At 43.7% G+C, this 27844-nt stretch overlaps 1 protein-coding gene across 3 annotated transcripts in view; it reads right to left on the reverse strand.

Annotated features, from left to right (window-relative positions):
* TMUB1 (transmembrane and ubiquitin like domain containing 1) overlaps positions 1-27479 on the reverse strand; it is a 281266-nt gene extending 253787 nt beyond the window's left edge. For 2 of the 3 annotated variants that reach the window (XM_069210741.1, XM_069210739.1), the window contains exons 1-2: positions 26799-27477; positions 7255-7806 (exon numbers count right to left, since the gene is read on the reverse strand). In XM_069210741.1, coding sequence (XP_069066842.1) covers positions 7255-7760 — 506 coding nt within the window. In that variant the 5' untranslated portion in view covers positions 7761-7806; positions 26799-27477. Of the gene's footprint in view, positions 1-7254; positions 7807-26798 lie in introns of all 3 variants that reach the window. The other variant, XM_069210740.1, reaches the window with a different exon arrangement.
* Between the last annotated feature and the right edge of the window lie 365 nt (positions 27480-27844).

Consider the following 27844-nt stretch of genomic DNA (forward strand, 5'->3'; position numbering starts at 1 on the left):
ATTCTAGGGGAGCCAAATGAAAGTGTTGGAGGTACTTTTTTGTAGCACACAGTAAAGTTTAAATGCCAGTAAATGAAAATGTACAAATATTTCAGAACATATCAATTAGGAAAACACAAATGAAACATCTTTTTTAGAATTCTGGGGTGTGGTGGAAACAAATATTTTAACACAATCAAAAAAATAAAATCACTAAGGGGGTCATTCTGACCCTGGCGGCCGGTGACCGCCAGGGTCACCGACCACGGGAGCACCGCCAACAGGCTGGCGGTGCTCCCTAGGGCATTCTGACCGCGGCGGTTCAGCCGCGGCCAGAAAGGGTAAACCGGCGGTCTCCCGCCGGTTTACCACTGCCCTTGTGAATCCTCCATGGCTGCGGAGCGCGCTCCGCAGCCATGGGGATTCTGACACCCCCTACCGCCAGGAACAGGATGGCGGTAGGGGGTGCCGCGGGGCAACTGCACCCGTCGCATCCCTGCAACTACGCCGGCTCAATTCTGAGCCGGCGTCCTCGTTGCAGGGGCATTTCCTCTGGGCCGGCGGGCGCTCTTTTGGAGAGCGCCCGCCGGCCCAGAGGAAATGTCTGAATGGCCGCCGCGGTCTTTTGACCGCGGTGCGGTCATTCAGCGGCGGTACCTTGGCGGACGGCCTCCGCCGTCCGCCAAGGTCAAAATGACCCCCTAAGTGATTCTGATTTCCACACATTATTTGTGTGCTCTATAGATTTAACTGTCTGCACGAATACAATATTAATTTGAATTAAAAATGTTTTATCTGTATTGGCAGCACACTACCACACCATGCATGCTCCAATATACACCATTTCGTGACAATGTACTGCACTCTCTACCCTTGGAGACACACTACTACACTTCACTCCTCTCCGTTAGTCTGGCACCCCACAACACACACTGACAATACACTTTACTCATTTCTATCCCACTGTACGACCCTCTGCGCCACTCAACTCTATCCTACACCACAACTCTCTATACCACGTCACCACACGTCACTCTCCTCTACACCACTAACTCTAAGCTATGCTTTGCTGGTGTACAACATGGCTCGAGCACATTGGTAAAGCCAATAGTTCTCGCATAATCCAGACATACTGGCTTTGCCAATGCTTTTGAATTTAGAGATTGCAGATGGTGGAAAATACATCTCTAGTGACTTCTTATTAGCCACAAGGAGCTTAACTGTGGGTGGAGTTGTATCTGATAATTAATGTGATAGCTTTAACTACATGAACCAGTTACATTTGGTAGTTTGTCTAACCATTTCTGTAGAGGCACAAAGTTAGTGTGCAAGTTGTTGAATAAGGATACAGTTGGGCTTAAAGACGAGAATAAATTGCTTGCATTCTCTTCTGAAAGCATTTAGCCTAGAGTGTAAATAGGCTCGATTTTCACATGGAGTCTTCAGAACTGCAAAGCTGTTTTTTTTTTTTTTTTAATGCTGTTGTTTCAGCTAAAGGCGAGCTATCCTATGTCTACAACAGAGAAGATATAATATTCTTGTACCCTGTGGATGTCTGGCGTTTTCTCCAGCCGAGTCTAGAACAAGCAAAGCAGGTGCCGAGGAATCCTCAGAGGACGCATCCTGGCTTGTGGGAGGAAAGCACTGAAGGCTCATCCCAAATATAGTATGTGTGGTTTGGGGGAGACAGGCCCTCTCCAAATTGGGGAGGTGGCAATGTTATAACTCACCCAGCAAGATAGCAGGGAGGTGGAAGTTCAGGGGAACGGTTTTGTTAATTGGACTCAATGTAAGCAGATTGTTGATCTGCTTAACCATAAAGTTGAAGGGGAATTACATGGCAGTTAGACATAACGCATTAGACCACGGGGGGGGGGAAAGAGAAGGGGGGAAATCACATCTAGAAAACCAGATCTCCCACCCCAGGTGGACATCAAAAGCAACACCGCACATCATGAACACAATCTTAACCATTTGGTCATGGAACGTCAATGGCCTTGGTAACTCGGCGAAACGCACACTGGTCCTACAATACCTGAAACGTCAAGCCCCTAGACTATGTACTTATGCAGGAAACACATCTCATGGGGACCTATTATAAAGATAAAGCCTTAGATAAGTTTGGATATGTACTAAGAGCACATTCTGGCTGCACCATGGACTCGAGAGGGGTGGGAATCCTGATTAAGAAATCTGTGGTTTACACTTCACATCAGGTGTGGAAGGATGCTGCAGAGAGGTATGTTGCAATGTCAGGCACTTGGGAGGGTACAACATTGACCCTGTGCTCTGTGTATGTCCCACTACGACTCCAGGATTTGTCATGAACTCACTTATGGAAATGGAGCTGGATAGGTCCGGGCGACCAGAAAAAGGGGGGGGGGGGGGGTGAGATCCCCTATTACATTTTGCAAAGGCCTTCAATCTAGTGGATCTGTGGAGAGAAGGTAACTCACAGGTGGGGGGTATATTTATTATTCAGCAGCATATGGGAGTTTTTCTTGCATAGACTACATCTTGACCCAGGGAACCCAGGCCTCGTGAGTTGGGCCAGTGATCTATCAGGTGAGGAGGATTTCTGACAATCCCCCAAAGGACGTTCTGTTAAGGGGTCCATTCAGAGACTTTGGGTTGCCGCCCCGCCTGGATGCGTGGCGTCAGAGACAGGGAAATCAAGGGAAACTTAGGGAGGACACGGAGCACTACTTTGAAGAAAACCAGGGATCTGTCTCCTCGTCAGGAGGTCTGTGGGAGGCCTTCAAGTCTGTTATAAGGGGGCAGGCACCAGCGATAATGGGAGCACGAAGAACAGACACTCAACTAGAATGTACTACTACAGAGAGGGAAAACGCCAAGGTGGAAGAGGTCCGAGACTCAGGGAAGCTGGCAGAACATCAAATTAAGGTTGCGTCAGCGCGAGTTGAGAGCGCTGATGAAGAATCAGGCACGCAAACATGCACTAGTGACACAGCGTAGACTTTATGATGTAGTGAAGAAGGCAAACAAATTACTGGTATAGTTGGAACAGAGCTAGGGAGCGCTCCTGGGTGCTCAGTGTACACTCAAAAGTCTGGGTATTGCAAACAACAAGCGCTGCTATTGCAGACATTTGCAACATACTATGAGGGCGTGTATACATCACATACTAGCAGGTCAGGGGAAGACTGCAGTCTTACTAAAAGATGCTCCTCTACGACAGCTCACTGATGAGGAAAGGGAGGGGCAAGAGGCTGACCTGACCGAGAGGAACTGATGGAGGCAATAAGGAGCGTACAATCTGGGAAGGCGCCAGGGAGCGATGGCCTCCTGATCAAGATGCATAAGGAATTAGCCAGTGTGATTGTAAAGCTGATGTTAGACATGCTGAGAGAATCGTATGCTAGAGGAAGCTTACCGGATGATCAAAGAACAACAACGAAAGTAGTGTTGCACAAGGAGGGTAAGCCACCAATGGAATGTGCTTCCTACAGACCAATCTCCCTGCTGAATGTGGAGGTTAAAGTGTTGGCTAGGGCTCCGGCATCACGACTCGGGGGGCTAATGGAGAGAAATTATCACTCATCCACCCCGACCAATCAGGCTTCATGCCCAATAAGGAGCACTAAACGTAATCTACGTCGTCTTTGCGGTGTGCTTCATATGACGGAAGAGCCATCAGTGGAATAGTCGGTCTTAAAGGCAATAGCTGACAGGATGGCCTTTGGTTCCCTTGAATGGAATTACCTATTTGCCACTCTGGAGCGACTGAGGATTGGTCCCAGATACTACACCTGGGTGAAACTCCTATACAATTCTCCCAGGGAAAGAGTTCGAGTAAATGGTGTAGTATCCCAGGAATTTGGCTTGCAGAGAGGTAGCAGGCAAGGATGTCCACTGTCCCCAATGTTATTTGCCTTAGCATTGGAACCGCTGGCGGCGTGGATCTGTTGCGACCCACTGGTGCGGTGAATCCAGGCTCCCAATGCATGGGAGGAGCGCATATCCCTATATGCGGATGATATTCTGCTAAACGTAACGCAGCCCACTGCACCCATTGACAGACTTATGCAGATTTTTGGAGATCACTAAGGATACACTATTAATTGGTCCAAATCTGTTGTGTATCCTCTTTCCGGGGACAGACCCAGCCTACCCCGGAAGTGTGTGGCCCAGGTGCACACTAAGGGTTTTAAATGCTTGGGAATATACATCACACTGGACACACGGAAATTGCAACTTGAAAATTTACTCCCACAGGTAGAGAGACTTTGGGAGAAGGTGAGCCACTGGCGGGGTCTCCCCTTAACGTTAATGGGAAGAGCTGCACTATATAAAATGATTAGTCTGTCCCAGCTTCTGTATGTCTTGTAGAATGCACCCTACAGGGTTCCCATGGAGGTCTTTCGGAATAGACAAAAAAGTACAAAGCGTGCATTTTTGGGGGTTGGGGAGGGGGGGGGGGGGGAAATCCACCCAGGATCTCCCTGGCTAAGCTCCAAAATAGTATTATGATGGGGTTTGGCGATCCCAAACATTAAATATTGGGCTGCAAACCTAATAATCAAGGAGTGGAATTTTGCACACCAACAAGATCCAGCCTACGGAATGGACAGGAGGACAATGAGCAGGGGAAGCCCTGAGGCCCTACTGGGTGAAGTGTTAAAAGAGAGAGGCTACTCCCACAACACACACGGATAGTGGTACGAGCGTGGAAGGAGGCAAATGCTTTTCTGAGATGGGGGGGGAAGAGACTAATAGCACTCACCCCACTTTGGCACAGTGATTTGTTGGCGGAAGTTAGGGGCCTAACCAGGATCAAGCACTGGGAACTGATAGGAATTGATCATTTGGGGGATGTGGAGTGTATCGGCCATGGTCACATTTGAAGATCTTCGAGGGGAGTTTGGCCTCAGGGAAAATTGAGCAATTCCGATACCTTCGGTTGGGCCATGCACTCCGGAGACATATAGTAGTGGACAAGGAATCGCCAGATTTTTTTCCCCTTTGGAAGACAGGGTACTCACGGCCCCTTTCCTGGAGATCTCAGTGATCAATAAGAAACTAATGCATAATGCTCCAAACTTAATTGGAGGTGTGAGGGAAGCCTGATGTGAGGACTAAGGGTCTCTAGATGACGAAGAATGGGGAGAGGCATTAAAGGAACCTAGAGAAATTGCCATTAGGGTGCGCTTTCGATCAACCAACGGCTAATCCTCCATAGATCCTACTACACCAGGACCCTACTACATAAAATAGGGAGAGCAACTGCACCATTGTGCCTGAGGGGATGCACTGAAGAGAGCACATTTTTCCACACTGTATGTGGGTTCCCCTTGATGCAAGGGTACTGGTCCAATGGAGTCAAGTGATGTCAAGGGTCTTGGAATTAAGGGTACCACTAGAAGCTAAGACATTACTGTTGGGGACAAAGGGGGTGTCCTGTGGCCCAGGTATCGACGGATCTGGCTGAAACTAGCCCTGGGGCTCGCAAAAGGAAAATATGGCCAAGGCATGGGGCAGACAAGAGATTCCAGAAGTGTCTGTATGGGAAAAGGATTTAGATCAGTGCCAGAGGGCGGAATGGGTGATATATAAAGGGAGGGGTTGCACTAAAAAGTTGGAAAAGATCCAGGGGGCATGAAGGCCTATAGAGGCTCAGACCAGGTGGACACATTAGGAGGGGGAAGGGGTAGAAAGACAGGCTCACTAAGGACGACATACAGTGTTTTGGCCGTACAAGCACCAATGTGATTGATGGGATAGCAGCGCAGTCAATAGCCTAGGAAATTTGGTTGTGGAATATACTGTATGCAATTACTTGTCCTGCCATGATGTTGTACCCTCTTCGTTAAATGAAATAAAAAAATTTTTTAAAAAAATATATATATGAATTACTATAATGTGCACAAGGGAGCACCTAACTGCTACTATGTGCGGTGGTATTGAGTTAGAATACAATGCATCACAGTTATTTTCAAGTTTTTTTACAAATCTGTTGGGTCTGACAAGGTTTGCATAGTTTAGGACCAGGTTACATAGTTTAGCTACGTTGTAAAGTTGAGGTTGATCAAATAAATACGTCCAAAAGCGGTTCAAATTTAAAAGGAGATCTGGAAAATCCCAAAGTCGGAGAAAAGAAGCACGATTAACTAATCCCTACTATGAAGTCTGTAAGGCTACTACTCTTCTGCCTAGATTTATCAAGTAACTGAGATGAATACTCCATGTATTAACTCAGTCATATTGTGACAATGTCAAAATCTGGCCATCACCACACTTACGGTCAATTTTCCATTCACTAAAAAGGTTTACTTGTTCAGAAAAGCTGGATGAACAAGTTTAACTAAAGGGAAGCATATAGAAAGCTCACATGAAGACAGAGTGAAGGGTTTTGTGCACTGTCAGTCATTTTATATGTGACTCTGCCCTTAGTGGGAAGTCATTGAAGAGATATAACAGTTTGCTTCTGGAGACTAAACGAGCAGCAGAATGTATTAATATTAATGCACTAATGAGCTAACAACTATCTAGGTGTATGACAAGATCCATATGCATACCCATTTCAGAATGATTTATTATTACCAGATGTCACAAAGAGGACTCCTTTTTACTACTATGGAACACGGACTGCAATACCTCACTCACCCTGTTGGACTGAAACAGCAGATTTCCTGCTGAAAGTTTAAATGCATTTTAAACACACATTTGACATTAGTTTTGCTAAGATGCAGATGGTTACTGCTCGTACTTATGTTTCTAGCTGGGTTTCTTAAGGCGCACATAAAAATACGACTGACTTTGAAATGTAGACATGTGCAGCCTAATAACACCCATACAAAACACAATGTGGTGTAGAGTTACAGGTTACTTCTAGGCCTCTACATCTTATTTTACAGCTGTCAAAAGACTTTAAAAAAAAAAAAACACCACAGGTGAACCCAGTACAAAATTCAAAAGTAATTTCATTACTATTGTGTTTTCTTTAAAATTTTGCCAGCAAGATGGCATACTGACCTAATTAACACTGCAATTGGCATGTCAAAAGTTTGAAACTCGACATGGCCCACTCAACTTTCAATCCTACTGAGGTAGGTAAATTGAGCCCAATTAAATAAGGAAATGGTAACCCAGCTTATTTATAGTGTTTCAGGTCGGTGTAATTTGGTTTACTTTTTATGTAATTTATTAAGTCATGTGACTAACTGTAAACGATGTGGTACCAAAATACTAATGGTCAATATTCTACTGTGCATCAGCATGTGTGTGCAAACTTTTACCCCACTTCACACATCTTACCTCTTCAGAAAGCTGACGGTATCTTCTGGCCGCACACGTGCTAGACGCTCTGTGTCATTAAGGAACTTCAGCCTTAGCACCATTGTTTGACCTGCGCTGCTGTCTGTGGCCTCCTGGCCAGAGTCTGTCTCTTCAAATAACTCAGTGGGACTGCTTCTAACATCCAAAGAGGTGGAAGAAACTCTGTGCCTCAGACCTCTGAATGTATCATCCCCAGTGTCTGGTGGGGCTGTTTCAGCTGCAGCTGAGCTTGCAGAGGGTGCACTTGTCTCGTCCCCATCATTCTTCTGCTCCTGGAAGCATTCAGGGTGGACGACAGGCTCCACTGGTACCTCAGAGAGTCTTGGAGTGCCAACTGCTCCCACATCAGAGACCACAGGCACAAACAGCTGTTCAGAGCGCTCATTCGTGTGTGTAGAAACCCATGATAGAACAAGCACCAAGAAGCAGAACACAATGCCAAACAGGATGGTTACTTCATCACCAATACCCTCTATGAGAGCCATTTTGAAGTCCAGAAATCACTGGTGGATGGTGTCGGGAGATACAGAGCTGGTGAAAAAGAGGACATGAAAGACGGATTGTAGGTCAAACATTAAAATCGTACAATAAGTAAAGAGGACACAACAGGCAGTATCACAGATAATACCCCGGAAGGAACAAGAAACAACAGGCAATGCCACACACACACACACACACAAAAAAAAAAAACCAAAAAAAAAAACCACAAGTGTTGAAAATTTGGCCCCTCTACAGGACCATACCTGATTTTTTGCCCATTTGCCCAACCCTATATTTGTGGTTGTAGAACTCTGTCCACTTACCCCTGCTAACTAGTAGTAAAGTGCTAGTGCTCCCTCTTTCAACATGATGAAGTTGGCATACACCTAATTGGCATTTTAAAGTTACCTATACGTCCCTATTATATGGGACTGAGTGGACCCAGGGACTGTAAGTTAAGTGTCACAAGTGGGGTGCAGTATCCACTGTGCCACCCACTGCAGTGGCAGGAGAGACATGGGAGCAGGCCTCTAATGTGTAATACAGTTGTGCAGGTTTAAACTGCAAATCCGACCTGTCAAAATACCCCTTATGACCGGCCTAAACCTTCTGTTTAAATATTGATGTCATCCCTAAGTAGGCCTTGATGTCTTTAAGGCAGGCACATGGTATTTAAAATTAGGACACATACACGTTTGATATTAAACACGTCCTTACAGTGAGAAAGCCCTAAAAGGTATTTTCACTTTAACAGCGTTGACACTTTAGCAATGCTTTCCACAGGAAAGCATTGTGATACGATATAAAGTTGAATAAAATGTTATTTTTGACTAAGGAACAGGTACAAGTTTCATTACACGCCCAGTTCGCATGTGAAATCAGATTAGTGATAAATATTTTGGAAAGAGGACTTTTGGAAAGTTACCTTTGCCCCGTCTGAAGTCCACGGAATCTAAATCCCCTTTTTGCTCTTCCACTTCTGCCAGCCAGTAATTAGCATTTTAATGGGCATGAATAAGGTGTGAACTTGCTCTCAGGAGCAAACAATAGGCTCACATTAATAGGCAGAGAAGACCCTCAGAACCCGAGGGAATATATGCAGGGGTTGGCTGCTAGCATCCTTTGTGAGACTGAAGTGTCAAATCCTGCTTGAATGTCACATCCTGCCTCACAGGTCTGCTGGGGTTTTTGATAGGACAGTCGGGGTGCACTTGAAATATGCCTCCTGAGTGACCGGCAAATGTTAGGTGGCATTGGACAGGGTGCTTCTTCAATCCCCCACCCTCTCACTTTGCCCACCCAAAGCCAGATACCCCAATCACACTGGGTCTCTTTCGGACATTACAGTGTCAAAGCCTGTTCGACAATACTGCTGGGTTTACATCTAACGGTGTTATACTTCAAAGGAGGAAAACAGGATGCCAAAACAATTTGTGTACATCCAATCCACACTCTGGTTGCTGAAAACTCAGCATTTGTTTTAAAACACTTCCATTTCTAAGGTTGCCGTGTGTACAGGACCTGCCTCAAACTGGATATTAGCGTTAAATGTAGGAACACACAAGGATTAACAAACTACACTCTCCACTCACACACCCAATCTCAGACTAAAGTTTAGTGTAGCTGCAGACTTTGGCCATCTTGAAAATGCCCAAAGTGATATTGGTTAGTACTAGAAACCTTTAGGACATTTGGTTAGGGCGTCCCCAGGGGTCATTCCCATGCACTACCTTATGGCAGGCATAAATGTAGCATCCCCAGGCACTCACTTCAGATCACTCCTCGACTTGAGGACAACCACAAAAGAACCAAACCTGCTATCTGGGAAGAGCCTAGAAGACTGGACCTGCTCTCCCTTATGTGCACAGGACAAAGAAGGGGCATGAGTCTCACCTCCTGTTCAAGTTATTAAAGACCTTTCCTACAACTGCCCAGTGGCAACTGGACAGGACCCTGCTGTTGCCCTCTGCCTGATACCCTGTGAGTCTGTAAGTGACCCCCCCTCAAGTCCTGGGGAGCTTTGGAAGTGTACTCACTCCTGTGGCAGACTGGGAAGCTTTGGAAGTGTACTCACTCCTGTGGCAGACTGTGACTTAAAGGCACAAGGTACAATCTTTCACTGGGACAAAACTGGTTCCTGTGTATGACCATTGCTCCATCACTGCCGGTGCCACATTGTGCCTAGGTCCTGTTCTACCACAACTATTGACCATTACTGGCACTATCTTTTAGTTAAAGATTCACATCTCCGGTTTCCCTTTTTTGTCATTTTGTTTATTAAATGTTACACTATTTTTTTTATTTGTTTGGGTATTTTTATTGTTTTGCATTTCAAATGTATTATTGCTTTAGTACTACCTACATATCTTACACAATGCCTATAAGTTAAGGCTGTATGCTCTAGGTCATAGTTATCGGGGAGTTGAGCTCAGATTTATTTAATGACTTTGGTGGTTCACCCTGACAAACGCTAGGAGTATTACTTATGGTGGATACTGCTCCTCCTCCTCAACTAATTTAACCCAATTCCTTACAAGCAGGATGAATGGAAAATGTTACTTACCTGTAACAATATCTGTGCAGCTTGATTAATTTTCTGTAACATTAGTTACTAACATGTAACTACTGTTATGGTCCTGTAATTTTCTCCTTCTGCAGTGTGAATCTTTTCTGGATTCACATGTTGGGCATCAATTGTGTAGTGGTATTTACTCCCAGTGGAGCCGAAGTGGATGATTATTTTTTGAGGGGGAGGGGGGGTGTTTGCAAAAAGGTACTTCAAGACTTTCTGTTCCAGTAGGGCTTCCCCATGTTTGTGGAAGCCCAGCAGTAATTTGTTTCTGAATAAGTGGATTGGTGTCCATGGAGCGACCACATGTGTCATTTATGGAGATATTTGCTGTAAATGCTAGCATGGCATCCTTTTTTCTTGGTAGAGTATTAGAGTATACCCTTAGTCCATTACCCACAGCTGCATGTTTGGGTAGTCTCCACGATTGGTCTTGCAATGGTACCATAAAGCACTGGCATTTCTCTTTGCCAGTACATTTGGAAAAAATACTGCTTCCATTACGTCTAGTGCATATGTGTCGTTTCCATTTGTGTTTTGGTTGTTCAAAATACGTAGTGGTTGGTTCATGTGAAAGTGCAATACTACCTTTGGAATGAAGTGTGGGTTGTTTCTCCTTGTGTATTGTGGCTCTTTGGCGCTGAGAGTTTGCATTTCACTGATGCAGTGAAAGGATGTGATCATCACTAATAAAGCTGTTTTCTCTGTCAGCAATGTATGCTCTGTATGTGTTTTGGTTCAAATGAGCCCTTCATGAGTAGTGGTAGCACAAGAATAAGGTTTCAGTGGATGATAGGTGGATGTATACTGCAGCTTTGTATCTATTAAGAGCAAAAGATACTCAACTACAGTGTTATGTCCACTCAGATTATGTATAGGGCTCCCGGTTTTCAGTTGTTACTGATTTTTACAGATAAATACAGCCAGAAACAATTATTTTCCGGTCTGTATTTATTTTTAAATACAGAAAAAAGATACGGAAAATAGGCCTACTTTGGATGATTTTTCTCTACTGTCAATCATGAATGCCAGGACAGTAGGGCACATATTGAAAGGTGGGGGGAGATGAAAAAAAAGACAACAGATTTCCTAATTAAGCTTAATTAAGTGCAGAACCATGGATATTTATGCTATGCTACAAAGCAAGTGTTTTCAGATAATGCTATTGCACTGTATACCGCTGAAACCTTTTAGACATTCAAGTGCAAGTATACATTTATCAGTTAAGTAAGTGAGGAAAAATACAAATCACAGCTTAATTTATACATTAAATACAAAATAAAAACGGATAGCTACAGAAAAAATGAGCAAAAAATAAATATGGAAAAATACAGACTGAAATGTCGAAAAAATAAATACCATAAAACCGGAAGCCTTAATTATGTAGAAGCCCCCACACCAGTAAATGAACCTTGTCCATTTGGCTGCATAACGTCTGCAAATAGTTGGCCTCTTTGCCTCTCTTAAAACTTCCATGCATCTAGTCTGATAGAGCTAGTTGACCAAATTAAGTCTACTAGAGCCATGCTGCTAGAGTGAGGCTGGATGGTACGTGATGACATATATGACCCTGCTGAAGTACAAACAGAAAAGCATCACACTAATTATAACTATGAGGATTAATAGAATCAATATCACTATCTTCTGTTTGCACTGGTTTATCAGTACTGTTAACAGAAGAATAGAAAGAAAGGTGCATCTTATTGACAGGGCATTTTTATCTTGAGACAGGCAGTGAAGATCCCAGAACCTCAAGTTTTGACATTTTGTGCATCTTGTGAACATATCCATTTGTGGTGTTCGCCATTTTTGGATGATTTTACCTACTATGCCTTGAGCTAGCTCCCACTCACATGAGAGATCGGCTATGTTTTCTCAATCTGATAGGTATATCACCACAGATTATATCTGTCCATGGACTGCCCACCTCCAGATGACCTGTGCCTTCGGATAGGACATACAGCTCAGTTCCCATTTGTTTTGGTAGAACATTGTTATGTTGTCTGTGTGAATTTGTATCACCTTTCGCTTTATGTCTGTGAAAGGTTTTCAGTGCTGCGTGTATTTTAGTTCCACCACTGATTTTCAGATTTCTCATTTGCACATACCTTTCTGTGTTGGATCCACGTGGGGTTGGGTCATCAAGAGGAATGGTTGTTTGAATTGTATCCTTATTGTGATGTTTCATTTGTTTTCATCACTGTTTCGTCTTCTGTACTTTTGCTGATACAACCACTACTCACTCCCACTCCCTCGTTGAGTGTGACCACTGGCTCAGTCACTCTTTGGTGGGTCTCACATAAAGCCTGGTAAATGAGATTAACAGGAGGCATAAAGCCATTATATCCAGCAAGTTCATCACTGTTGTTACAGGCAGAGACTGTCCCTTCTGGTAGAGGAGAACCTACTCTATCACTGTCATCACTCTTTTTTTGGACTGGGTATGCTTTTGCCTTGTTAGAACTCAACGACTCTCCAGTAATACCTTTCAATTATAGGAAGTGGAGAGGATTTCTGGTTATTCACAGAGAATGCTAGTCTGAGCGATGTTTCCATCACCCGCTGTATGTGGTACTTCTCAATTGCCCATTTTCAATTTTGTAGGAAGTTCTGAATCTATTACTATAATAAGTGTTAATTCTTCCACTTTGCAAACCCTCCTATTTGGCTTAATGTTTGGTGGTATCATGTCTGGCTCTATACAATATCCAAGTTGTATGGTTTTCGATACCCACTTTCCAGATGGGATCTTCCACCACTTCTGGCCCCAGTGTGCCCTCTTCTGGTGTTATGTTTAAGGGGTTACCCCTTTGGGAGAGTCACGTGTTCAAAGCACTCTACCCTCTGACGGGTTACTTCTTCCCTCGTGGATTGCCCCTAAAGAAGAAGTGTCCAAGTAGTGCTGTGTATTACCACTGCTCATTTGATTACCAAGAGCTCAACCCCAGTGCACTCTGTTAATGCATTGATTGGAAACATGCTCTTCCCGTCTGCTACGCCCCTCTTGAATGAGCCTCTGAATTAAAGGGCTCCCATTTATCCTTTTTCATTTGGTGTAATGTCTCATTCACTGTAGTGCTGAATAAATAGATCTTCCCAGTGAAACCTGAACCTCTGGCTAGAAGCCCAACACTGTGAGCCTAGCATGGCCTCTTAGGGTTGTTCCCGAGAACATCTGTTTGCTGGCTGTGTCAGCCACATCAAGAACGGACTTAATGTAGGTGTTATAGATGGAGTTTCCATTTTGAATTACTGTCTTTGCTCTCTTCCTTTACTGTTCTGGAAACTATTGCATAAAGTCTTCTATTTAGGTAAATTCTTGATAGTCATATCGGCCTATGAGGGGATTAGAATTAGCAATGTGCCACTGTATGGCCACAGAACTCTCCCTTTTACCCACCACTGCCTCTATCCTTTTGCTCTCCTTATGTGGTGGTAGGTCCGTGGACAATGGGGCATCAACTGTCTTTCTCAATGTGTGGAGACCATTAGAAATCAGCTGGCATGTTAATTGTTATGGAGATAGGGTCCTAGATAGAAGTATTTTAATGTTTCTCTACCACTAGCATTACTGCCTTAGAGCAGTACTCTCGGACTATCCAACTCCCTTTTCAACGACACCAGAGAGCAGTGGTAGGAACTGAATTTTGTTTCTGTGATGGCAGAAGTGTTTCCGCAGGAAATATGCTTCAGCCTGTTCCTCCCTCAGTTGCACCCCATACGAATCTGCAACCTTTTTTTAAATCACTGCATTGTAAACTGATTTTCTGGGGATGATAGTTTTCTTGGGTTGGAATTAAGCTCCAACTCTGGGGAGTTTCTTTACATGTACTGCCATCCTCTCCCTGTAATGTCATGATGTGCAGTTTGAATTGCACTTCTTTTGCATAAAGCAATGACATTTCTTCTTCCGGTGGTTATGGAGTTGCTGGTGGGTCTAAATTTATGGGGTATCCTCCTCTCCCTTGCTCTCTATTTGCTTCATGAGAATCCTTAATGTCTTAAGGGATTCAAACTAGTACTTTTTCGGTATCAAAGCCACCATATCAGTTTCAAACTGACGTTTCTCTTTTCTATATCGATCGCATCTTTGATGCTGAGAGAGCGTAGCTTATATAATCTATATTAACATGAAACGTTTATATATTAATGTGTAATGATGCCGCCTAGAAACTATAATAATAGCGATTTTGCTTAAACGTGCACCTGAAACTGTGACCACGATGAGTGGCCACCAATGTATACGCAAACTAATAATGATGAATAAAATGTTTATGTTATGTTCAATTAAGCTTATATTAACATTCGCATTATTGAATCTGTATTGAAAATCCTCATAGGCCTTAAAGTTAGCGTGAGCTGCAGATTAGCTGCTCGACTCATATTAAATGCATTTCTCTGTTTTTCAGTGTGCTGACTCACGAGGGGCCATGACCCCGCAATGTTCTTTTTCTTCTGGCTTGGAAGATGAATGTAACCATGTTAAATCCGTTCCCAGGCGCATCTTCGGTGCCCTGCAATAATTGTTATAAATGAATTGAAACAAGTGTAGATTAATGTAATGAACAAGGTCATTCAAACCGGGACAACAAAGAACTGCTGACCAAAAGATGTACAAAGAATTGCCAAGAAAGTGAAGTAATACCGGATGTGCCACCTCTGGAGACGTCAATTATGAAGACCAATCAAAAGCTGTAGATAATACGGGGTGAAGATTTGGGATTACCTAATGTGTTATACGATAGGTTAAAGATAGTGGGGTATAGCAAGTGTCCAATAGAATTTTGGGGGAATGTACTACGAAAAAGGGATAAAAACCCATTTCACGGAAGGCTCATTAGAATTAGGTAGGGAATGCTATTGATTTTATCCTGAAACTCTGTCACTCTGTTTGGTGACTTTGAGACTTATTAAAACCATCCTCACCCATAGACTACCCATTTACACTTTTCCTCCTTAAGAGGGAAGTGCCCCCTATGCCCTTTAGATAAAACCTGACTGATGGCGTTTTGACTGATGTCCTGAAGACGAAGACTGATCCTGTGTGCTGACCACATCTTTGGAGGGCAATTATGACAATGCATTTGTGATTGGCCTGTTTGCTTTTTCTTTCTAGGTACCAACTGCTCTTTTTGACAGACCATAGTTAGATGTTTTCCAAATTGGTGTTCTAAATCTTTTGCATGAAGCCCAACATGCGAATGCTAATCAGTGGTTAGGACAGGGGTTCACCAAAACTAACGCAATTAAACAAACGAACTGACATTACGTTATGTTGAACTGACGCGTATTTAAACACTCTTTGCTATTTTGGTCTATGTTTACGCTGTGCTATGTTCTGATGTTCGTGATTCTCGCGTTAATGAAATCTTATCACAGCTGCCATATCGTGACTATACCCTTATGTTTCTTGGTTTTGAGATTAACTCACTTACTCGTAGAATGTAATCCATATCGAATAAAATTCTATTAACTGGTGTGGTTATTCACGGCTGGAAGGTCATGGTTGCGTCTTCAATTTGATTAATGACTTTGACTAAAGTGAAATGTATTGTTGTGGTAAATATTGATGACATTATTGATTGACATATTGATCAGCTATCTCGTCCTACGGTGTCTCTCAACCGGGTCAAAAGATTAATTGGCCTAAAACGAGTCCTAATGTGTAATAAATTAACATAAAAGGACGCGTTAACAATGCCAAGGCAGTCCTTCCTTTCAGCCAAAGAAGTCTTTCCTTTCAGTTCTTTTTCCTTCCTCCAATGCCGATCACCTTTCAGAATAGAGTCAGAGTGTGAAGTTCTCCCTTCTGGTGTTTTTCGACTTTGACCAGTGGGCCTCTATGGTTCCAGTGTTCCTTCAACTACTGATTGTCTCTGCATCAATGCTTGTTTCAGGGGTTACTGAGTTTGAAATTTTCAGCTCTGCCCCATGGTGACCCTGCAGGTGAATGCTTTTTCAGCACTGGTGCCATTTCTGTTGCAGTCTTTTGTGGCAACTCTTCTTTTTCCAAGTCTACGGCAAAGCATGCGACTCCAGGAAAGATTCAGGCTCCTGAAGAGGCATCACAAACATGCCTCAAACAGGTAACAGTACCAGCACAAAAACAAATGGGGCCTGACAAGAAGTATTACAAGGAGCAGGTTGGAAGGGGTTGCTTCTGTATGTCTGACACAGAACTCATATTATATAGACAGGCTTAACACATGATAAATACTATTGTAAAGTAAATGGGATCAGTATGGCACAGGTGATATCAAGACGCTACACAAAAAAAAAAAAAAAAAAAAAATAGAGAACAGCAGTTATAACATGGAAACCAAAGTACAATGGAATGGGCATGCTCAGACACTGTATCGATGTAAGAGCACAAAGAGAAAAAAAGCTCAATGTATAGGAGGAGCCGGATACAACAGTCAAGATATGAACTGGGGCAGGACTTTCAAGGGCAACATACAGACAAAAGAAAGGTTTCAGGCAAAACAGTGGCATTTGCAAGACAGAACAACAGTGTTACAGACAAAATATACAGTGCGTGGAAAGTATTACAAATTATATACAGACAAAAGACTTGTGGAACAAGTTATCACGCTAAAATCTAGTCCAGAAGTGGATAGGGCCATATGCGGGCATGATGGAAATGGTAACAGCCCCAAACGGAGGCAAGAATGGTGGCATAGTCATTCCCAAACATATTATAAAGATCAGCAGTTAACAGCCAATAGCACAACAATATACACAGGCAGGATAGGGCAGGCAGGGAACATAGTGAAATGACAGTAGCAGAACAAAAAAGTAAGCATTACAGACATCTTGAACTTCCTGTCCATTACTGTTGTCCCCATTCCTCTACCTACTCTCCCCATCTTCCAACTATCAACCCCAGCTGACACCTAAATTTTTCCTACAAATCCTAAAACCCTCTCTAGTGAGTTTCCACCACCTATTCCAAGTCATGCTCCTTATCACTACAACCACAAAAAGAAAAAAAGGTCAATTTCCCTGTACTCTCCCTCACTCGCCCCATTATCTTCCCATACACCCAATCCTAGCCTTGACACTTCACTAACTTGCTTGACTTCACGGTACCAACCTTAACATTTTCTTTCCCCATGCACGCACCATTGCAAGAGACATCACTACCTCCTTGTGGCACACACACACATATATAAAATGTCCAAGAGCAATCCTCTGACCAGCCTGCAAAGCAGCTGGCTGACTGCTGGCCGTCTTGTGTGGCACATGAGCCCTCAATGTACGCAAAGTAAACCTCCCACAGTGGAGGAATCCACAATGCTGGGAAGCTACCTTATCAACCAAATAAATAATCAGAACCATCACATCAGCAGTCGAACAACCACTATCCCATGAGATCTCTAGATCCTAGGATGTCGCTGATACAATGTTATCCATTGTGGCATTACAGGAAAATAGAATTAATAATCCTAACTCTTCTACCATGTCAGCTGGGGAGAATCACACAACTGCACTCTAGATGAATCACATGCTACTTCATCAAGGACTTCAAAAACAGTGTCAAGGTCAATACGACTCCAGAACTATTTACTGAACTCTCAGCAGGAGCAACCTTTACCTAACTGACCAGGGAGATCTGTTCTCCGCTGGCTGATCAAACAACCACCTAGCCTGCATACCAGCCGCAAACAAGTCACTAAGCAAAAAGAGAATACATGCTTACAGCCAAACTGACCTCAACCTAGGCTCCAGCTTACTCATTGAAACCTGGCTACAACACATTGATGCTCCGATACCATACAAGGCTATCCCCGACAGCAACATAGCTTAGTAGAGAAAGAAACCGCACAAAGAGCGTCAGAAGGCTAGTAGTGGTTTACAAAAATATTTTAACTAGCTTCCGCATTAAAGACTATACTTTCAACATGAATAAGTTTGTTTGGTATTCATCCTCCTAGACTTTCTCAGTCTTCTTCCTTCTTGAGTATCAATCATCACCTCACAATCTAGCTTTCGCTGATGATCTCCTGGATTTAATATATGACATTACAATCCAAAACGCTATCTACTAGAAGCACTCGATAGTTTGCAAAACCAGCTCCACATCAGAACTTCTCAATAACCTTCAACCACTGGACTTCCGCTGATTAGTCACAGGCTCTGCCCATCTGGAAGGTCACATTCTCAATTGTACCTTCACATCAAAAGGTGTAATCTCATTCAGAAGAAATACCACCATCGGAAACATTCACATCATCAACATTAACCTTAACCTCTTCATGACAATACCTTCACCAAATGGACCTACTACATCCACACATAAATGTTCTTAAGAAACTGGACTTAACGTAACTTCAAATTAAACCCACTACTAAGCAACTTGTCCAGTGTGCGATGTCCAAGCAGCAATTCATTTAAGGCTGACAAACTTTTGGCACAAAGGTGCTAATCAAAACAAAAACAGTGTAGGTAAACGTGCCAACAAGGGATTTGTTTAGAAACACGAATATTAAAGAAATGTTTCAATAATTCTGTGACTCTTGAGAATGATATCTCAAATAAATCTGTTCCAAGAACAAATAAATTAATTTGAGATGTCATTCTCAGACATCACCAAATAATTGCAAAATGTCTTTAATATTCCGGTTTCTAAATGAATCCCTTATTTGCACTTTTACCTACCCTATTACAGATACCCAAGCCCGGAAGAAATATTGGGTTGCCCTTTTGTAACCAAATCAAAACAAAATGGCATTGACCTCATTCTCAAAAGGCAAGATAGTAAAACACGATCAAACAGAAAACAGAAGCTTCAATACACTTGAGAATGAAATGCCACCAGAAAGATAAAATTATGCTCAACGACAGAATACACAGAACCTCTAAAAACAAAAAAAGAAACAAAAATTGGGAGATCATACTATTCCCGTTAGATACGAAATGTCCTACTAAAATGCAATTCAAAATACTACATGAATCCTATAGCACATAATGATCCTAAACTGGTGCAGAACACACACAGGAGTAGGGAAACTATCACCATTTTTGATAATTTGATCTAACAATCTTGACACCCACTTTCTCTTAAAAGCAAGTAGTAATAGTCCCCTCTGCAAACCTCTCTAAATCATTCCACTTATCCAACCTAACATGTGCAATGCGTCTTCACAAACTAAAATATAAGGCACTAGCACTAGTGTGAGGCCCCTGCAGCCTGGGGAAGAAAGCCAACATCATCCTACCTCATGATGGCTCCACATGCCCTCTAATAGCACCATTTAGGACGTGGACAATCACAGGCGCCCACCCTTATAACTCAAAGACGAACAGTAAAGATTGGAGACAACTCCTGCCTCTTACTTCCTGTTCACCGCCAGGAAATGGCAGAAGCCCGACCACCCTCACCTACTACATAGAATGGCTACCAGCTGTGAGTTATACAGGGAGCGGCAGATTTGCAGCGCTTGTGTGCGACTGCGTTCAGCTGTAGATCGGATCACCCTCCCAGTGGGCTGAGTCTCTGACAATCCTGCCTGAGCTATAACAAGTAGCGTGCTTTCTGGGATAGAAGGTGAGCAATCAAGACTTTGTGACCCGCCAGGGCTAGGTGTGTTGGAGGTGCCTGCCCCACACAAGCATGCAAGGAATTCCTGCTTGAAGATTGTTGTTCTTCCTATCTAGAGAGCCGAAACGTCACACTGACTTGCCGGAGCTTGCGTCGAGGGTTGAGCTCCTGGCTTCCAGTGTTGGCTGTTTGGCACGAGGCCTAGGTGATCCACCCGACAGGACCTGGCTGCCGCCTCCTGGCTTTCTTGAAGACGCCCCTCATAGTCATGCAACAAAGCCTCACCTCAAAAGAAACCAAGATGGACACTATGTGCACCAGAATGGACTCCTTCACGCATAAATTGGAAAAACAAGATCGCATTGCAGAAGTGGAACAAGTGCTCTCCACAGTAGAAGAAACAGTAACGCATCTTGGTGAACGGCTGAACATTGAGAAAATACTAAAGTTCATTTCCGAAGAAAATTTGCGAATATTAGGGATCTCAGAATCCACCAACATTGACAAAATGGAGGATTTCGTTGAATGCCTACTTACCACCTTATTTGGTGCGGAACCCTTATCTAAAATACTCATTGTAGAACGAGCTCACAATGCACTTCTGTCCTGTCCTCCACCCCGTGCTCCTTCAAGACTGATAACTGCTTGCTTACTTTTCGAGATCATGATGTTGCCTTACACCTCACAAGAGAGAAACGATCTTTACAATTTGAAGGGAACAAAGCGTCTATCTATCCTGACTTCAGGGTTCGAGTACAAGAAGCGCAGAAGAAATTTGCACCTGTTAAACAGAAGTTTAGACGTGCAGCCATCCACTAAGCAATGCTCTATCCAGCCCGAATTTGCTTCTCTTTCCAGGGAAAGGATCATATATTTGCGACTCCACAGCAGGCTGTGGACTTCTTGCAGCGACATCCTACATGAGGCTCTCCGTGTGGGCCCTCTCCAAACCCCACCAGATCGCCAACACCAGAACAGGGCTCAGCTCTGGAGTCAGCCACGACAGCTGCCTCGTCGTTGAGTCCCCTCTGAGGGACCTTATTGCAATGATGTCTCCCTGTCATTGATCCTGCTTACCGATCTCACATTTCACAGCCACCCTAGACTGGTCCACATCCACACATGCCTAGACGCCCGCCCAACCTGGCTCCTCATCTATAACTTCTTCAAATTAATGTGGTGTGTCACCGAAGACAGCTCAGGTTCCCTTCCCCAGACGCCCTCCTATTTGCAAGGATGAACCCAGTTGGGCACGCTGGAAGTCCCCCACTGGATACCCCATTACATCTAATAGACCTTCATATGATCGGTCACACCATTTTCCTTCTTTAGCCTACCTAGAAGCGGATATTTTTCCATGATTCACACTCTACTCCTCCCTCTTGTCGTCTTACCTCTTCTCCTTTTTTCCTTCTTTGATGTCAGCCAGGCTGCCCTTGAACGCTGTTACCTTAGTCAACTGTTATGGCCCGAATAAAGATGACACCACTTTTTTTTTTTTTTTTTTTTTTTTAAATCGGCTCTGGTGACAATTGCAGATATAGACCTATCCCATATTATTTGGGGAGGTGACTCTAATGTAGCGCTGAATGCATGTTTAGACAGATAGCACTCTCCTTCTGCCACAACACTGACACACGCCACATATGGGACATTATGGAAGAGCATGAGTTGCTAGGTGCATGGAGGATGTTGCATCCAGCTGATAGAGAGGGCACGTTCTACTCAGAAGTACAAAATAGCTGGTCATGACTGAACTACTGGCTCATCTCTAGGGGGGGCTAGGCACATGGGTGCATTATTTACCCATCTGGCACATATTTATTCCGATCAATCGCCCATCCTGATGGCGTTGCGTCCCCCCTCTCCTGTCCTGGCATATGTGGCGTGGACATTCTCTCCCACCCTCTTCCTGGACTCCCTGTTTCGGGCAAAACTTAGGCAGGAAATGGTTGACTTCTTCACAAGAAATACAGACTTAGTACCGGCCATTGGCATGATATGGGAGACTTTCAAATTCACGATTTGGGGTGTGTCCTTGGCTAAAACCGGTGGGTTTCTGCGCTCTCCGATTGATCAACTGCATAGGCTGGAGGGTGACCTAAAGGAACTGGAGGCTTGGTGAGGAAATTCTGTCAATCCATCCCTAGCCAACCAGATCAGAAACACTGTGTCTGAATTCCACCAGAGGCACCCTATCTGAAATCTAAGAGACAGCGGAGAGGGAATGCCTATACCGTGGCATATATGATAAGGCCAGATGGTATGGTGAGGCGTGCGCTCAGGACATACGCTTGCCACCTTGGCCAGGAAATCCTACTCTGCTGACGTCCTCGAGGTGAGGGACGTGACCAGGACACTGGTCAGAGACACTCCAGAAATCTTGTGGACTTTCTTTGCATTCTATAGCCTCCTCTACACAACTTGAAGGTTGCAGCACTCCAATATAGACACCTACCTAGATGATGTTGAACTTGGTTGAGTAATACGCACAGACACTTCCTGGTAGTGGACAATGAGGAAGATGAGATCAGAGAGCCCATTATGCAACTGTAATCCAGAAGGGCCCCGGCCCAGACAGCCTACCCACAGACTTTTATAAAAATTATACAATTTAACCTGCTTTTGATTCTCCAATCTGTTTACCACCATCCAAGAGGGAAGCCATGATTATTGTCATACTTAAACCAGGCAAGACCCCGGATGCTCACACATTATATAGGCCACTTTCACTCAGTAACTGTGATGCCAAAATGTTAATAAAAGTACTGGCCAATCACCTCACTCGCCTAATGTCATTCCTAGTCCTGCCAGACCAATCAGGCTTTATACAGGAATGATCTACATCACATAACTTATGCACATTGTTCACCCTTCAGGGATGTGGAATTCCTATACCCCGATGCCCAGGACATATTGTTTGGGGTCAAGGACAACAAATTGTTTTTTCCTATTGATTTTGATTTTGTCCATGGGACAAGTAGGCCCAACCTCCTGCAGAATAAATCCTGTGGCTGCCACATTACAATAACATATTATGGAAAATTGAAGACAATTGTCTGCAGTGGATGTAATATTTGTGTCCATGTGTCAATGCTGTTCGAACTTGTATTCATGGTTCTTGAATGCAAAACCTTTACTATTAGGGTGACCTGTCTAAATAAACGTTGTACGCTCGGACTGCTCTACTGACAGTGGTTCCAGTAATAAAATGTGTACACATTTGCAAAGTTTAACAATATGAGGCTACGTATAATGGTCCCAGAATGCTCTCTGATTATATGCAAATATTTGAGAAGCTTGAAAGCAAGAGTGATGATCCTTTGCTTTCAAATTAAAATGTTCACAGAAAATGCAACTAGGGAAAAAATGTTTTGATAAATTACTGTGAAGTTGTAGGTACCATTTATTTGAAGAATCATTTAGTAAAATGTGTTAATGCATGCTAGTATTTCCCACAAATATTCATCATTGAAAAACTGGTGTAACCAGGTTCAAGACAATTATGGTAAACATAAAAATAAACATACAATGGCAACGCCAATAGGTCCAACATTGGAGGTTAGCCTTTTGGTTTTGTCAATGTGTCTTCTTTTGACGTGGCTTTTGTAGCACTTTATTATTGTGGACTCTGCCGGGCCCTCACCATTGTAACAAACATTGGTAAAAGGCAAAAATATATTTTGGTCTCAAAAAGCACACATTCACAGTAGTTCCTGGCACAGAACAAAACTACTTTGTAAGCAGATATGCTCCTTGTGAAAAAGCACATTGTTATCACTCACTGTGAAGCCAGGCAACAGACGGACAGAGAGAGACATAGACTTTTAATAAAAACAAAGGGTCTTGGTTAACGCCAGAACTAATTAGGCGCCCAATTCTTAAAGTCACAAAAGAGGACCCATGGTATTTGCCTTTGCATTACTGCAGATTTGCACATTTCATGAATTCACAACAATTTACAGAAGTAGACCAGGAAATTATACGCCTAGAAAATATTTGTGAGCAGTATTTTAGCACAAGCAAGTGTGCATGTGTAGATCTGCTCATGCGAAAATCTGTTGAGTTTTTACTAGTTCACTTTTCCCTACAACCACTTTTTTCCCTATCCCTGGAACAAGTATATTTCCAACCTTTCTCAGTATGGGAAAAAATTATAGAAGAGCTGGCGGAAACCCTTAAAATATGCAAGTTAGTAGGTTTGCACAACTCAAAAGTGTGTTCCAACCCTGTAACTATTGCTTATCACTACCTCTAGCCCCCAGTATGTAGATCTGCAGAAAAGTGGCAAAACAAATAAATTGCTAGTATTCAAGCCCTAGCCCGGGCATAATCAGAGAGGCTGTGATCAAAGCTCTTATATGATGAGATTGATACCATAATTTGTCTGTGCACTACATGGCACCAAAGGGACAAGTAGATTTTTGTTTGTTTTACAGGACAAGTAGGTTTATGAAGCAAACTGCCCCATGGACAAGCAGATAATTTTTTTAATTGCACACCCCTGGCCCTTCTACAAGATATAGACCCCAATATCACCTGCTGTGGCAGCATTTCTTGACGCCACGAAAGCTTGTGATTGCCTCGAATGGGATTATTTAATTACTGTCTTTCGCCAGATGAGGTTCCCCCCACTCTTTTCTGACATGGATTGTACTTCTCTATTCACAATCACTGGCAAGAGGTTAAATTATGTTTCAGTTTCTGCCCCATTCTTTACCACCATAATACACTTCAGGACTGCCCACTGTCACCGCTGCTTTTTTGCTCTGGCAGTGTAGCCATTAGCTGTGAAACGGACAATGCCACCGAAAATATGCTATCAAGTACCCCTCTAGACTTATACTAGCCTCTCTATATGCAGACATCACTCTACATTTGGGGAACCCCTGGTTAATCTTAATGGAATACTCTGCAAATGTGTCAGATTCAGGGAACTCGCACGTCCCAGTCTGTTCCCGCTTACCCCAGTCATACAGCAATTCCTTCCAGATTTTCCACTGCAGTGGTGCAACTCTGAGCTATGTTATTTGGGGTGATATTATCAAGGAATAGAGAAGAAATCTTTAGGACAAATTATGGCACAGTGCTACCCTCCATAAATCACAGTATCACACACTGGATCATATTACCTTTACACTTAGCAAAACGTATTGCACTCATGAAAATTATCATTTTCCCCAAACTTTTATACCTATTCCTGAATATCCCCCTATCGCTTGGGAGTCACTTTGTCAAATTACTTAAGACTCAGTTGATCGGACTGAAGCGGGCTGGAAAACAACCACGTATTCAGTGCGATTTACTCACCTTACCATTCTCTAAAGAAGAATTCAAGGTACTGGATATGGAACCATACTATCTCTGTGGCCAAACACACTACGCCATTCACTGGTATAGACCTACCCCTTACCTGCCAAACGAACTGCTCAAAAGGAAATGCCTTACACAACAGGGTAGATGGGAAATAGATATGAGGTCATCTATTACAGATGAACAGTGGCTCTACTGCCATAACAAAACTGGGCGAATTGCCTTGCACAGCAGATTATGCATTATACACTATAAATTCCTGCACAGAATTCATTACGGGCAGAATTCATTGCTATGAGCTTCGTCTTGATGATTGTTGAGCCAGGTGTGGCCAGGCTGGAGCCGATTTTCTCCACCTGGCCCTGCAGCCCAATACAAGCTTATTGTACTGGACTCACTGAAATTGTGGGCCACCACCTGACACTTAACACCTCATGGCCCTTTTAGGGGACACTGGGAAGGTTGAAGCATGTTACAGAAAATCTGTAGCACTAGGCGTTCTCCTAGCGAAACGCAGACTAGCATGCAGTGGGGAACGGGTAGACCACCCAAATTCAAGGAAAGGATGTCATACTTCATTTATTGTAAAGACCAAATGACTACGTATGCTGAACTACTATGCCCGTGATCTTGACCCAGAGATATATGGGATCCACTAAATACCTACCTGCTTCATAGGTAACATGACTCAGATGACGATACAGACCATAGGGAATGAGCATCTCACTACAGGCCTTCAACACTTCTCCGGTGACACTAACTGTGTCAAAGGCTGCAAGCATCCTATACATTACTTACCCTTTATACTCATATTCAACTGTTGCGATGACATCCTTATCATGTTAGGGCACTACATTGTTGGCTATCCTTGCTCCTCCCCTTCCACCCCCCCCCCATCTATGTAAATAAACCACTGCTCCAAACCAATGGATCAGTATGGGCGACCTGTATAAAATGTAGCCTTAATTATGACGTGGCACAGTCTTTTGATTTGACTTCCTCATTTCTATTATATGTATTAGTTATTCTCGGTTACCAGATGGTAAAAAACATTTTTTTTTAACTAACAACTTCGGAAAGCAGAAAGACCGGTCAGACCCTAAACTCTTGAACAAAAAGTTCACTCAAATACAAATAAGAGTGAGTGAGAGTCGACGAGCAGTTTTATAAAAAAATATACCGTGAGGTAGGAGGCACGGGAAGTATCAAGACACTATGGGCCAGATGTGCGAAAGGATTTTACCCATTCTGTGTCTATGGGAAAAAACTTTCGTACATATGGCTCTATATTCGCAAAATCAAGAGAGACCAGCAAATAACACAGACATGTAAAAAGAAACAAGATGCATCAGGCACCGCAGAAAAAAAATAGCAGGCGGGACTAGGATACTGCAGGCAGAAGAGAGGTGTGCCTGGACAGATCGTAAAAACTGAAAAATGCGACAGGTTCACTGACGTCCTTCCGCCGTTTTAAACGTCTCGAATAAACAACCTACTCCCACTGACCTAAGACATGGTTTTCGAGTAGCACCTATTTCCTCGCAGCTGCTGCACCGCACCCCCCAGCATAACACGTGCCAGGCCTCGAACTTCACCTGTTCTATTTTATCACCCTCGTACCTTTCCTGGAACCACCGATCACATGCTCCCTTCTACCACCTCTCCGCTTTCTACACCTGCCGTATGCAAAACTCAGCTACATGTCGGTCATCGGCTGTTGATTTCAACGAAGGTTAGTTGTCCGTCATTTTACACTTCCGGTTCAAATAACCAATTTCACGGCTGAATTATTCTGGAAGTGGGATACGCTACGAATATGTAAGGTGACGTAGAATTTGGGCGGGTTCTCTTTAACCAATCCTCGTGCTCCACACAGAATTCGGTACACCGGTATGGCAGTGAACTCTGCACGTGCTTCGTTTGAACCGACCGGCGGTGACGCCCATTTTAAAGGAAAAGAACTGGATTCTTCTGCCATTCCATTTTGGTTGAATTGGATAGAAGGCTGTTTGGAGAGAGATTGAAAAGAAAGGGAACTAAGCTGGGAACATGTCAGTGGGCAGCGGTCTGTTGTTAGGGCACGGGTTGTGAGTGTGAGTTATAATTAAACCCTGTCACGGTCTGTGTAGCTGGGCAGGTCTTTATGACTGTTCCCAGGGTTCTTGCCCGACTGGCGACTTCCAGGGGGTGCAGCCCAGGCCGGTGTTCTGACGCTTGACGCTCCCCCGTCCGAATCTGCACCCCCTACGTCAGAGGGTGCTTGTTCATTCAGCTGCTTGCTGAATGTTTCAGCTCGTGCGTCCGTCTCCGCTCCCCCAGCGCGATGTTGCGCATGCGCGAGCGCTCACAGCAGCACAGATTCAAACGAGGTGTTTAACCCCTTCGCTGCCAATGTTTAACCCCGTCGCTGCCAATGTTTAACCCCGTCGCTGCCAATGTTTAACCCCGTCGCTGCCAGTGTTTAACCCCTTCGCTGCCAATGTTTCACCCCTTCGCTGCCAATGTTTAACCCCTTCGCTGCCAATGTTTAACCCCGTCGCTGCCAGTGTTTAACCCCGTCGCTGCCAGTGTTTAACCCCTTCGCTGCCAATGTTTAACCCCGTCGCTGCCAATGTTTAACCCCTTCGCTGCCAGTGTTTAACCCCGTCGCTGCCAATGTTTAACCC

Source organism: Pleurodeles waltl, chromosome 10, assembly GCF_031143425.1.
Source record: "Pleurodeles waltl isolate 20211129_DDA chromosome 10, aPleWal1.hap1.20221129, whole genome shotgun sequence".
NCBI classification, from domain to species: domain Eukaryota; kingdom Metazoa; phylum Chordata; class Amphibia; order Caudata; family Salamandridae; genus Pleurodeles; species Pleurodeles waltl.